Source organism: Pleurodeles waltl, chromosome 1_1 (genome assembly GCF_031143425.1).
Source record: "Pleurodeles waltl isolate 20211129_DDA chromosome 1_1, aPleWal1.hap1.20221129, whole genome shotgun sequence".
Taxonomy (NCBI): domain Eukaryota; kingdom Metazoa; phylum Chordata; class Amphibia; order Caudata; family Salamandridae; genus Pleurodeles; species Pleurodeles waltl.
The window spans coordinates 864,834,227-864,849,155 of record NC_090436.1 but is presented as its reverse complement, the minus strand read 5'-3'; the positions used below and the strand labels follow the sequence as shown (position 1 = coordinate 864,849,155).

At 44.2% G+C, this 14,929-nt stretch overlaps 1 protein-coding gene across 1 annotated transcript in view; it reads left to right on the top strand.

The window, feature by feature from the left end:
• KIF27 (kinesin family member 27) overlaps positions 1–14,929 on the top strand; it is a 455,459-nt gene that overhangs the window by 340,878 nt on the left and 99,652 nt on the right. The window contains exon 14 of the mRNA XM_069229770.1: positions 761–976. Within this exon, the coding sequence (XP_069085871.1) occupies positions 761–976 (216 nt within the window). The remainder of the gene's footprint in view (positions 1–760; positions 977–14,929) is intronic.

Below are 14,929 nucleotides of genomic sequence, written 5' to 3'. Positions count from 1 at the left end.
GGTGTGTACATGTATATCACGCCACGTTTGGGCCTGACCGCACACATTTACATAGCATTACAAACTGTATTTAGAGGCAAGGAATGAATCTTAGGTTAAGCACTGCTTTAGCAGTTTCTTCTGTAATGTGACCATGTCTACTCAGACCCTTCTTTGTGTTATCTTTATACCACTATGAAGTCTTCCCGAAGGGATCTGCAGGAAAAACAATAGAATAGGTTTGTAACCTTCAGTAATGCTTTTTCTGTTAATGGCCCATCATCCTGTACTCATTGCTATTGTACACGCACCCCTTTGTTCTGAGGATATGTTTAGAGATGTGTAAATATTGCTTTCTTTTCGTTTTTCTTTTCTTGCTTCTTTGGTGCAGTGAATTAAAGTAGAACTGATATCACATGCACAAGTAATACCTTTATAGAGCCGCTGAGGTACTTTCAATGAGATGCCCATGTAGCTCTACTTGTGTAGTAGCTCTGGACAACTTGTCACCTGGACAGTAAAAAATAAAAATCTTCCTGAACCAGCAAAATGCTGGATGGATATTTGTTTGATGAAATATCTGCAAAAAGGTGGAATATCCATCAGGAAAAGCATTGCCAAAGCTATATACTCAATTAATTTGCCTATTTAAAACTACCTTTTAAGACACAGTTTCAGTTCCTTGAACTAAGTGAAGTTAGTGGCACTGGAAGAAAAGCCAAGCGTAAGTGTACTAGATTCACCATAAAAGTATCTTTCCACTTTTGTTTACGTTTTACAGGCTTTAAATAAGGATATTTTGAAATTATCATCCCGGCTGAGTGTTGTGGAAAAGGAGCTGACTAATAAAAGCACACAGTTGCAGGACAGAGCCACAGACCAAGAGAGAAAGATTTCCGAGGAAGTTCAGTCTCTGCAGAAGGAAAGAGCTCACCTCCTTAAGAGAAGAGATAGCATGGACGAGAAACTGAAACATGGAAGAGTGCTGTCACCTGATGTAAGTAGTGGAACAAACGCATTTGAAATATACTTGCCTTTCACTGGGTGCTGAATATGTGGGATTTGCCCTTCTCAATTAAATGCATTTTTTAAAATAAACTTGTATGCCATTGTTTAAAGTAAATATGTAGCAGAGAGATCGTTTAGGAGCATAGGTGACAACCTAGCTGTTTGTTGCCGAAGACCTATTGTGGACAGCACCAGTACTTACTGTGGTCTTTGGGCATAGACCATTGCTTACCCCACTGATTAACGTTCGTGCCACTCTTGATTGCTTGCTTCTTATTCAACAGCTTTCCTTCTTTCTCTGATTTTGATACCTCCTCTGAAGGTATGGACCTTTATTTCATTTTTCTTTGAGCACTCCATGGGAGTGCATGTGTTTTCTTGTTCTTTCTCTCACGTCCTATTTTTCCCTCACATCACCATTTACATTGCTCTCTTTGTTGCTCCCCACCCTTCCCATGTCATCCTTAAAAACATAGCACAATGTATATTTTTCCAGGGTTGAATAAAAAGCAGCCTTGTTCTTTTATGTTTTGCTGTCCACAGGGTTTGAAGCATTCACAGAGCTGGGAGGGTGGTGGGCACCTGCACTTACTCAGGCTGCATCTGAGGCTGAAGGTTTACTTAGAGTGACGGGATAGTAGATGGCTCTTGTCCGGGAGGGATATGAATCTGCTCCCTGGTCTGCTCAAAGAGTTTTGTGGAGACTAAATGACAGGTGTTTTGCTTTAAATTCTAACCTTTCCTCAAACAGCTGTTATGATTTTTAAAGTACTTTGCATTACTTTTGAGCTAGATAAATAATGTTCAGAGTTTCCTGTATGACATTTGAAATAAACCATGCCTTTTATAAAGATTGAAAATATTGATTGCAGTTTTGAGATATCTTAAGATATGCATTTGCTTTTCCTCCAATATTTAGAATTTTTTACTTTTTTAAACAATGCTGTACAAAAAAGCATTGGCAACCTCATTTTAAACACATGGCCTATTGACAGTGCCAATCCTTGTTAAAAGGTTTTGATCAGGAATTAAAATGCAAGCCAGACTAACTAGCTCTGTCAAGGATTGTTATAAAAATGTGTTTGACGTTTGATTTGAACCATCACAACACAGGTCAGTTGACCTCTGCAGTCTTGGTACTTTAATACTAAACAATTCACAGAAAGGGAAATCACACCTTGACATAATCAAGCAAGCTCATGCTAGAAAATCCTACGAATTTGCTTACAGTGAGTGTAGCTGCAAAAAACAGATACTGGGAAAATTAGTTGTGTTCACATTTCATGTCATGTTAGCTCTTCATTTCCATTTTTGTTCTTTTTGACATAATAGTAAGGTTTATGTTGATGAACCATGGTGTCTCCCCAGGTGTTCCATGCCTCAACTGTATTGCTTCTGTCACCCTTCTGCTCCATCTCCACTGCTGTTGATAAATGTAATTCTTGAATGCTAACACATACACGTTCAGTGTGTTTTACTGGGTGCTCTCTGGTATCCTGGATACACTGGGCACTATTCAGAAACTGCACTCTGTAACGCATAAAGTGGTACCAGAGTAGTACTACTTACTTATTATGCAGTTCACAAACCTATAAGTGTAAATCGCCATCTCTACCTCTCCTGTCTTTTCTGTGGGGAGATGTAGGTTAACAGCTTAGTATTATATGTGGGACTGACTGTTGAGTGACTGAAAAAAGTGGAATGATTACTAATAAAATGTAAGGGTTTAAAGCGGAATAGGGAGTTGTTTAAAGAGTACTGAGGAGGGGTTTAGGAGGCACACCCACATACAAAAGAGTAACCCTATTGCTATTCACCAAACATACTTTAAAATTTACTACAGCTAAAAACACCCCAAGTAGGAGTAAATGTACTCTACCTCAGACCCATATTAAGTTCAGTACCACACATGACCAACCCCTCACACTGCAACACCCTCCTATAGAAAATCAGGGAGGTGGGGACTTAACATAGAACCTCATGGGAAACAATTTAAAAATACATTTGTTTTCTGTGCCTTTTTGAAAAATGCATGCTTTAAATTTAATGTTAAAGAATGATCACAATGCAAATGTAATTTTATTTTATGATAGAATATTTTGATAAAGCTATTTTTATTTTAAAAATACATGCAATTTATTTTTTTCAAATATTTACACTAGTTTTTAAGTTGAGCGAGCAAGAGCTCTGATGTGTTGTAATATATCTACAGGGAGTGCAGAATTATTATGCAAGTTGTATTTTTGAGGATTAATTTTATTATTGAACAACAACCATGTTCTCAATGAACCCAAAAAACTCATTAATATCAAAACTGAATATTTTTAGAAGTAGTTTTAGTTTGTTTTTAGTTTTAGCTATGTTAGGGGGATATCTGTGTGTGCAGGTGACTATCACTGTGCATAATTATTAGGCAACTTAACACAAAAAAATATATACCCATTTCAATTATTTATCATTACCAGTGAAACCAATATAACATCTCAACATTCACAAATATACATTTCTGACATTCAAAAACAAAACAAAAACAAATCAGTGACCAATATAGCCACCTTTCTTTGCAAGGACACTCAAAAGCCTGCCATCCATGGATTCTGTCAGTGTTTTGATCTGTTCACCATCAACATTGCGTGCAGCAGCAACCACAGCCTCCCAGACACTGTTCAGAGAGGTGTACTGTTTTCCCTCCTTGTAAATCTCACATTTGAAGATGGACCACAGGTTCTCAATGGGGTTCAGATCAGGTGAACAAGGAGGCCATGTCATTAGATTTCCTTCTTTTATACCCTTTCTTGCCAGCCACGCGGTGGAGTACTTGGACGCGTGTGATGGAGCATTGTCCTGCATGAAAATCATGTTTTTCTTGAAGGATGCAGACTTCTTCCTGTACCACTGCTTGAAGAAGGTGTCTTCCAGGAACTGGCAGTAGGACTGGGAGTTGAGCTTGACTCCATCCTCAACCCGAAAAGGCCCCACAAGCTCATCTTTGATGATACCAGCCAAAACCAGTACTCCACCTCCACCTTGCTGGCGTCTGAGTCGGACTGGAGCTCTCTGCCCTTTACCAATCCAGCCACGGGCCCATCCATCTGGCCCATCAAGACTCACTCTCATTTCATCAGTCCATAAAACCTTAGAAAAATCAGTCTTGAGATATTTCTTGGCCCAGTCTTGACGTTTCAGCTTGTGTGTCTTGTTCAGTGGTGGTCGTCTTTCAGCCTTTCTTACCTTGGCCATGTCTCTGAGTATTGCACACCTTGTGCTTTTGGGCACTCCAGTGATGTTGCAGCTCTGAAATATGGCCAAACTGGTGGCAAGTGGCATCGTGGCAGCTGCACGCTTGACTTTTCTCAGTTCATGGGCAGTTATTTTGCGCCTTGGTTTTTCCACACGCTTCTTGCGACCCTGTTGACTATTTTGAATGAAACGCTTGATTGTTCGATGATCACGCTTCAGAAGCTTTGCAATTTTAAGAGTGCTGCATCCCTCTGCAAGATATCTCACTATTTTTGACTTTTCTGAGCCTGTCAAGTCCTTCTTTTGACCCATTTTGCCAAAGGAAAGGAAGTTGCCTAATAATTATGCACACCTGATATAGGGTGTTGATGTCATTAGACCACACCCCTTCTCATTACAGAGATGCACATCACCTAATATGCTTAATTGGTAGTAGGCTTTCGAGCCTATACAGCTTGGAGTAAGACAACGTGCATAAAGAGGATGATGTGGTCAAAATACTCATTTGCCTAATAATTCTGCACTCCCTGTATAGGCTTTTAACCATGCCCACTGCACGCCCATCACTATCTCTTCTTCATGGGCTTGCCTTTCAAAAATCCTTTATTATCATTGGTAAATGCTTTAGGTTTGTCCCACCAAGGGGCAGTTTTGTTACCGCCTTGGCCATCGACCCTGTTACATGGATAATCGCACGTTTGCCAATACGTTTGACTGCAAGCGTACTTCTTTTTCCTTTTATGTCTCTCCTTCGCGCTCATGGCAGCTGTGGCGCTTTGAATTGGCTTGCTTATGTCAACTGTTTTACTTTTCATTTTCAATTTATTTGGCAAGAAAAGTCCAGTTAGGAATTTACAATGTTAATAACTCTAACTGAAGCAAACGCGAGACCCATTGCATTGCAAATGCTTGCTATTAACTCCACTCATAACTTTTTGTAACTTTTAATACAAAATAAATTAACATAGATTTTTCACGTTAGGGGTGATGTTTCTTAATAAATCTTTAAGAATAACTGTGATTGAAATGAATATATTCTAATTCATTAAATATTGAAATCAAAATGATTGACTTTGTGATTTCGACTTGGGAATTGTTATGTACCCCTCATCTGCAAATGATGCACATGCCCTTTTTATGTTGGATCTGCCAGATAACTGTCATGTGACAATTAATAAACCTCTGCACATCAAAATTGTCAAGTTTGACTATTCTCCATTTCTGTGTATAAAGGAGGATGACTACTCATTGAATAAAACACCTGATCATAATCTCGAGCAAGTGCATAGTAGTGCTTTCCTTTCATGTAGTGACACTGTGGAGGTGTGTCCTGTTCATAGTGACTCTCCTTGTATCTCACCTATGAGCTGGAATAGTAGTTTTTTAAAATAAAAATCTTTCTTTATCAGTTTCAAGTTAATCAACAGTGCAGTGTTTAAAACAGTAGTCACATTATACACGAGGCAGTCAAGGGAACAAAACCATAATAATAAACAACCAGTAACATTCGAAAGAGGACAACCATAAAGTGCTTGTACAGTGGAGTATCCTGAGCATATCACATCTACTGTTCCATGCACTGACTGCAGTAGAGGTCTAACTATTCGTGTCAGACTGTCCTCGCTTGAAAAAATAATAATCTGGGGCTACAAATCTGTCTCCCAGGGCCCCACATTTGAGTATGTCATCTCCTATCTTATCATCTCTCCTGCTCTGCTTCTTGTGGAGCTCCACTGCTAGCATCCAGTCCGCTACATATCTGTGCCAGTGTCCTATCTACGGGGTGTGTTGACCCATCCATTTGATGGCCACCCTGCGTCAGGCCAAAATCAGTGCAAGTTTAAGTATTTTCCTGTCATCTTACGGCCTTTGGGCCTACTGATATTTCCCATTGAACAAAACAGTGAGGTGAGGGTGCCTGTACTGGAGTGGCGTCTGTGAGTTTTTCCACTACCCTAACCCAAAAGTCCTGCACTCTCTGACATTCTCAGGCCAAATTTAGGAAGACAGGCCCCTGGATCCTGCAGTGAGGCACGCATCCGACCAGGCCTGAGACATCCAATAAGGTACCAAGGACGTCATGTAAGTACGGTGTAGTAAACTGTAATGGATCAGCTTGAATCGGTCATTACTAGACACAGTTTTACTAAAGGCGCAGATGCAAGGCCTATCAGTGCCTCCTAAGGAAGCTCCCAGATCGGCCTCTCGGGTTGCCTGACCTGTTAAGGGTGACTTGTAAGGTCTATCACTATTGCTTTGTATAGCAGGAACATTAGGTGTGGTGCAGTATTCACAGGACAGTAAGGTCCCCAGGGAGCCAGACGCTTCTGGTTCTGCCTGGAAAGTATTCAAGGTCTGACTGGCTAGTTCAGTAAGGCCAGCATAATTTAGAAAGTGCCCGGGTCCCAGTGCAAACTTCGTCTGTGCTGACTGGGATACAAGTACTCCAGTAACTCGCTGCCCCTGTCCCTCCATGCCAAACCATGTTTTCAGCCATGTGCTGAATTGGCGCAAGGATCTATACAGGGAATTCTTGGTGAAAAGGAGCCCTTCAAAGAATATGTGAGTGGTCTGTCTGACCACACATGGCAAGTTGGGTGACACACTGGAGCCCTCCATCAGCAGTGCTGGGAGCTCTGCAATATCAATCACCCCAGCCAGCTTAGGCTTCTCCCACCTATCACCACCCTCCATCTAGCAGGCAGCTTGCATATGTGCAGCATAATAATAGAAATCAAGTCACGGCACCTCCAGGCCACCTTCCTCATATCTCCGAGTCATGGTAGCCAAGACCACTCTGCTACACTTAGCTGCCCAGATATGTGATGTCAGAATGGAGTTCAGCTGCCTCAACACTCTGTAGGGCAGTGAACAAAGGGAATTCTGTATGATAAACAGACAGATCGGTAGGAGCACCATTTTGGAGATTGCTATCCTGCCCAAAAGTGACAGCAGCAATGTGTTTCAGAAAGCAACTGACACATGCAGCGAGTCAATCACCCTTCCCAAGTTAAGGTGCAGTGAAGTGATTCTGCTCCCACCACAAGCCAATATTAGGTAGGCTCCCCACAGAAGTCCCCGCTAATGCCAAGAGGGGATACAGTAATGATTTATTGCAGTTGATCTGCAGCCCAGAAATGGCCCCAAATTCATCTAAAAGTCATAGCAGGATCCCGAGGGATTTGCGAGGGTCATTAAGATAAAACAGGGCTTCATCCACAAGGAGTGATAAAATATGATGTACATCCCCCTATTCTATGTCCCAGTCATGAAGCTCTTTCCCAGCTCACCCCACCAAGGGCTCCATTGTGAGTGCAAATAAGAACAGATGCAAATAAGAGCAGGGACAGGGTACACCCTGCCGTTTCCAACTGCCCAATACCCGCATATCAGAACAACAATGTACCACCCGTGCTCTGGCACCGGGCTTGATGCAAAGCAGTTTGATTTAACCCCGAATCTGGGCCCTGAACCCCATGACCCACAGGACCTCAAGCAGGTAGCCCCAATTGACAGTATCGAGGCTTCCTCCAGATCTATAGAGACCAAGGCCATTTTGTTATGGCTGCCCTCCACCTCATGCAGCACATGCATCAAGCATTGGAGGTTTATCCGAGTACTAGGAGCAGGGATGAATCTGCATTGATTCTTGTGTACCAGTCCGTGCATGGCTGGGTTCAATCGATTAGCCAAAAGTTTGCATAAAACTTTGATGTCCAAATTGATCATGGTGAGTTGCATATACACTGCAGGATTAGTCTTATCCTCACCCAGCTTGTGCCGCATACAAATGTCCTCCTCCCTCTTGGAGGGCGGCATTACCCTCTCTCTTTTGCTTCCAGAAAATATTTGAGAAAACCCTGTGTGATGGCCTCAGAAAACGCCTGGTAAAACTCCACCAGGAACTCATCCCATTTGGGGCCCTTTGATCTTGGGAGAATGTTCTGTGCTACACACAACTCCTCGAGGTCGAGGGCGAAGTCCAACTGGAGCTCCAGGCCCTCCAAGAATGTCTGAGATCGTTCTTGTGTGATCCACAGGTCCACCCTATACACCCGCTCTAGATGCCCACAAAAGGTGGACACCCTTGAAGTCACTGTAGGGCCCCTGGAAGTCACCAATTGTGTCGTCTGGGCTGCAAAGTTCTCTCTATGCGGGATCCTGGCTAGCAGCCCGCCCAACTCCTCTCCCTCCCTGTGCAACCCTTGCAGGTACTGCTTTAGAGTATATTCGTCCAGCCTCCCCCAGTGTCCGCTATGCGTCCACACACATCAGACTCCTCTCTGTGCTGTAGGGTCAGTCAGATCCTTCTTATGTAGTGTGGCCAATGCTGTGATCGCAACTAGTAGGTCTGCCTGCAACTGGCCCCGCCCCATGCACCTCTCCCGCAGCGCCACCTTCATTGCCCCCCACTCCATAGCCCTGTGCGCAGTGAAGCTCCAGTTAAGTTCAATATAGTCAGTCACTGCCTGGAACAACATTTCCCTTCCTGCAGCGTCAATCAGAACCTCTGCCGGAAACCTCCACACCGCTCTCTGCTCTGCAGGGCCTTTCCACTTTAATGTACAACTAACCAGTGATCAGACATAAATCTGGCTAAGCGTGTGACAAATGTTCGCTCTGCCACAGGGACTCCTCCCACCATTATCCTGTCCAACATACTAAGGTGTGTTATGTATCAAGGAGTGGCATGTGTATGACCGCTGCAATAGGTGAAACATGTGCCATGCTTCATCATGCCCTTGATTGTTTATCATCTCATGGAGAGTTTTGGTCATGCATGGTTTGGTGCTTTCCCTAGGTGGCAGTCTATCAAGGTCCCCATCTGTCACACAGTTGTAGTCACCCAACCTGTATCATGTAAAAGAAAGGGTGGATTGTCCCCGTTAGGAGAGTACATATTAAGCACAGAAACAGCCCTCCACGTCAGCTTCACTATATGTGAAGGAGAACGTTATACCCAGAGCTCCTCAAATCAGCACTTACCTGGCGTATGTAGAGTGAGGGATGTGGAAAACCTGGCTCCACCACCCCAGAGTCAACCGCTCAGCTCCAGCATCATCCATGTGTGTCTCCTGCAGACAGGCTATACTAACTTCATGGTTTTTCAAGAAGGAGAGCACGCTGTACCTTTGTGTAGTACCCTAACCCACACATTTTCCATGTCAGTAACAGGATGTTACCCCCTACCATTATGATTCAGGAGCACTTGATTCCCTCTTTCACCCCACTGTATCATGACAGACCCCACCCGCTGCTTGAACGCAAACAACAACTTTTGACATTGAACACAAAAAAAAACTACCACAGACAAACATAGTGGAACAGAAAGTCTACGTACACCCACCCAATACATGTACCAAGATCAGCACATCATCCCTTCCCCTGTCCAGTCACTTATTACAACTATGGTACCCAGGCCCCTAAAGGCACCCGGCCTCTGTCTCGCAATAAGAAGCTCAGTTTTACCCCAGCCGAAGGTGCATCTCCGGGCCACCTCCATGTAATTAAAGTCTCCTCCTGTAGGGCCCATTAAATACAGGCTGTACATCTCAGTCATTTCACGACAGCCAGCTGGCAGCCCACAATCAATGTCAAACCTCAGTCCTTTGTTTCATCTGCCTGCCAATGCCCACCCCCAAGTTGTGCGCCTTACTGTAGGATCAACTCTGCGTCGCTTCGGTATACATCATAGCCTGCACACAATCTCCACAGGACCTTGCACTCCAAACTGTGGTCCAGCCGAAGGGTAGGGTGTCCACTCCTCCCCCTAATGTCTCTGAGTTCTCCTCACCCAACACCTGCAAGGTGCCGTCTTCCTGGATTGTCATTCATTGGGAACCTGAGGTGCCACTATCCATGGGACCCCACCGGGACCAGCCATGTCAGGGCCTCTGGGCTCATCCTTTGCCCTCCCACCTGGGAGAAGCACCACTGTCTTGCCCCACATCACCGGCCACTCCAAAACGTCCTCCAGGTGCTGAAAAAAGTGTGCCTTCCCCTGCGCGGAAACCTTCAATTTCAAGGGGTACAGAAGATGTACTTCAGCTGTAGAGCAGGCAGTTTCTGCTTGACAGCCAGGAAAGATTTTCACTGCACTTTCCTGGTGTGGTCTGGATAAATAGCTATTTTGCAGTTATCAAACAAGGATACTGCCTGCTCTGAGCAGCTCACAGAATACAGTCCCTGACTCAATAGTTCAGGATCCTGGGGGTGGTGGCCCTGAGCTAAGCCGCCTGCAGTGGTGGAGGGACCAGTGCCCTGTGCGTCTGCTTCGCAACAAAGAATTCTGACAAGCCACATGGTTGAAGTTGTCGCATCACCCACTTCTTCAAGAAGATCTCTACCAAGACCCCCTCCACCCTTTCCGGGAACCTCAGCACATGAATGTCACTGCATTGGGAACGGCCCTCCTTGTCCTCCACCCTGTGTTCCAGTTCACGGGTGACTGTGGTCAGTTTAGCCATCTGCCACCTTATTGTAGAGCCCTTCCCCCTGCAATGTCGCAATATTGCTGTCTGCCGTGGTTACCTTGTCGGTCACCCTCTGCACTCGGAGTAGATTGACATCAGTGGAGACAGTTTAAATTTTTTCTTTCAGTGTGGTTCGGGAGCCCTGGATAGCTGCCAACAACTCCGCCCTTGAGGGCTCTGTTTCCCTCTCCGGGGACACAATGGGAGAGTAGTCACCACCCTACAGAGTGATGCGCGGGGAAGGCTGGTGCGGCACTGTGTATTGAGTGATGGCATTAGCAGAATGCGAGTATGCCGTATTCTCCTTCCGCATGTTCTCAGTTTAGCACAGGCGGGGCACAGAATATTATTATATTCTAGTAGTTCAGATGTGATCGGGCCTCAGCCCCGCAGTTTACCTCAAAGCTCGTGTCTCTGGCAGGCCCCAGGTAGTCCAGCGTTTCCAGCAGCTAGGTGGGTTCCTCACTGTTGGGATGCAATTGTTGGGTGCCCCTGCTCCTGAACCTAGCATCTGTACCTGTGGTGGTCACCTCCAGAAGGACTCCTCAGTGCTCCACCAGGCTCCTGGAGTTCTCAGCCCCCCTGGGTGTCTGTAAAGGGCTCAGGCGCACACCACTATGCCTTCTCAAGGAAGGGGATGCCCCCCGTCTAGCAGTGGTCGTCCAGTAGCTTAGCATTGGGACCCTGCCTTTGGACCAGTGTCTTCTAGGGCGCCCGCTTCTCCTCAATCTCCCCTAGGCCCTTCTCCATATGCCACAGTAGCCCTGCAGCACAGGCATGGCACAAACCCCTCTTGGCCGCCTCCTTATACCAGAGGCTCCCTCAGGGCTAGCCGCTCTAATTCTTCCCTGCCACGCCACTGTGTCCTGCCGTCATGCCGCCCCATAGGCCTGTTGGCTCCCTGATTACAATGCTTAGGGAGCCAGCGTACTTAAAAGAAGTGAGGTGGGGTGGGGGGGTCCTCCGGCCTCTGCTGCAGTCTGTGGCCTCAGCAGCACTGTAGGAGCTCATTAGCGCCCTCCCAGGCACGGCCCAGGACCTGACTTCCGGCCCTCAGCAGCCAGACTGCATCAGTGCCAAGTGGGCAGTCCCCATCTGCTGCCTCCCTCCAAACCCCAACCTCTGGATGTGTCCCGCAGGCAGTCGGGATCTAGCTCCGGCACTGCACTCCGCTCCTCTCAGGACTTAGCACGGTAGACTGCTCTGCTCCCGGCGCTGCAGGCATGCCAGGCTATGCTAAGCAGGAGCACTGCCGGTAGTGGCTTCCTCAGGCTCATCCACGAGCCCTGCTCAGCGATGTCGGTCCCCAACCAGTATTGGTGCCCCAGGAAGGTCAATTCATACAGTGCACAAGACTTCAGGATTCCACAGGATTTAAGTAAAGGGGCCAGGACCTGAATGCCCATTGACCTTCTCACTTGGCCACGTCACGTATAATGCAGGATTGAAGTTCACATTGCTGATTTTGTAGACACCTTTAAAATGTGTATTTATTACGAAACATGGGCTACTGAATCTATACAAAGGGCTGGATTCAAAGTGTTTAACATAGAACCCTTGGTACCTAAATTTGGCAGACGATCTGCAGATCTTCTCATATGGGCAAAGTTATCTTTTAATTGTAGTTTTAGTTTGATAGAGGCAAGTTCAGAGTACATTTTGGGTTTCATTTTGATTCCACTGAGTGTCATGCCACTGATTTGTTGAACATTTAAAATAAAAGTACTTCCTGGAATAAGGAGTCTTTACTTCTAATAAACTAGGTCTAATATTGGATTCAATCCCAATTTTCTGCAGGGGATTTTAATGCTAACTTTGAGCCTTTAGAATTCTTAAGTGAACTTACAGAGGAAGCGGATCCCCTACGGGGGAACTCCACTCTTGATATCCTCCGCTAGAGATATTAATACATCTGCACTTTTACAGCTAGCCACCCTCAGTCTTTCGCATTGTCTTTAAGCATGCAGCAGTTGTGCCAAATCTGTTTAACCTGTTAAACTGACCTTTAGGAGAGGAAATGCATGTTCATTTATAGATTACGTTCTGTTAAACCTTTTGGCTTGGCATTTAATGGTGGACTGTCCCAGACTGGAGAGTAACCACGACCCTTTATTGTTACGAGTTGAAATGTTTAGTAGTATTGAAGTCGCCAGATTTGATACTCTAGACAATGCGCTAGATAGTGCTGTAATGGCTGCACATGCCGTTTTTTAAATGCTCCTTACTGAGAAGTGAGAAAGCGGTCTTCTATGCAGCTCTCACAGGCCAGTCTAATCACAAATGGAGACTAACCAAAAAGGCTCTTATCCTTGCTATTAAAACCAACAACAAAAGCGGCGGTGTGGACACCAGGCTGTATTATAAAGAAACGAAAAAAGTGCAAAGCTAGACTGGGAACATAAATATTGTGATGACTTATTTGATGCCTTTAAGCAAAAAGATGGCAAGGAGTTTTGGCACATTGTTTCTAATGGAGGTAAGTCTGCCCATATGAAACTGGACCTTTATATCCAGCCCTACAAGTCAGTGATGCACTTTTGTTTTTCTGCTCTCTACAGACAAACAGATTTAAATTGTCCCACTTGTTCTGTTATACAAATAAATGTCCATCAGCAAATGGCAGTTATCCTTCTTATTTTATGCAATTTTCTATGATGGATACTTTTAATGCAATTAGCGGCCAGAAGGAAGGAAATGCTATTGGTTTAGAAAGAATTCCTGTCTCTAAGGTGAGAATATGGCGCCTATATAATAACAGATTATCCAACGCTATCGTTTCTGGCGCACCAGTACCTGACACATGGTGAGAGATCATCTTGGTTCATAAAAAAGCTTCTTACCAGCCCAGGGAACTATTTACCAATTAATTTACTGGGCAGCCTCTAAAAGATCTTCTGCAAGTATGTCTTTGACAGACTTACTAGTTGGATAGAAGATAATTCAATGCTGTCCAATCTCCAAGCTAGTTGTTGGCCACTTGTAAGCACGGCTGATAAAGTATTTTGCTTGTTTCTGGTCAAATGGAAAACTGTTGATATTCTGTTTGGTGATCTATATGTCATGTTTATTGATGTGAAAGCAGCGTTTGATCCTTAGCCACTCCCCAAACTATGGGACTCCTTGTGTTATTGTGTTATTGAACTACACACGTATAATTTTGCCCGGGTGTGTTGGGGGTTGCAGGGAGAATTTACAGATAAAATAGCTATAAATAGAGGGGAACGCCAAGGGTACGTGCCTGCACCAATCATATTTCTCTTGTACATAAATGATAGTTCACAATATTACCATAATTGCAAAAATGTTGTGAGATCCAAAGTGCCCAGATTAATATTTGCAGATGACAGTTTGTTATTGTCCAAGACTTTGATGGGCCTCAGTGTTTTACTTGATAAGTTTAGTCACTTCTGTGTCAATTATGTTTTGAAAATTAATGTGGATAATTCAAAATGTATGTTCTTTAACCTTTATAGGTCTTTTAAATGCAGAATTTTAACCAATAATTTTATCTTAGAAGGAGAGTTCATGAATTTGATTATCCTTCAGACTTGAATAATTGTTGCTCTCAACCAAACAAAAGTGAGCTTACTCTTCACCACAGGTTGTCAGCCTTATTAAAGTTGGCAAAAAAGACACCAAACTTTCCAGTAACACTAGCAATAGCACAGGCTAAAGTAGTGAGTGCTGCCCTGTACGGGGTAGAACTTTGGGGGTATAGCAAATCAGACTTGTTATTAAAATTTGAAAACACATTGGTTAAGTACCCGTTGGTTTTACCTAAAAGTTCCCCAAATCTGTCAGTTAGATTAGATCTCACCTTAAACCAATCTCTGATATTGCCAATATAAAATATTTGGTTTATCAGACACAAACATGGGCTATGAATCAGCTTGAGCCATTTCAAGCAGAACTACAAGAGATTTTGTTAAGACCTGAAACTAGTGAGTTATTTTGGGTTACCTATGTCACATTGTGGTGTGGAAGCTTAGATTTGAGTGATTACTTGGAAAATCCTAACTAAATCCTTAATACTGGCAAATAAAAACTTAAAGCCAGCCATTGGCAATATGTTCTGGCCTCTCAGCTCCTGGGGGTATATACTAATGCATTTTTATCATTCAAACCAAATTTCCTATTGGAAGACTTCTTAGATCAGATTAAACCAGCCTCGACTAGAGCTCTTCTTATCAAATTTAAGTTTGGCATCCCACCCTTTGCCTCATTTACTG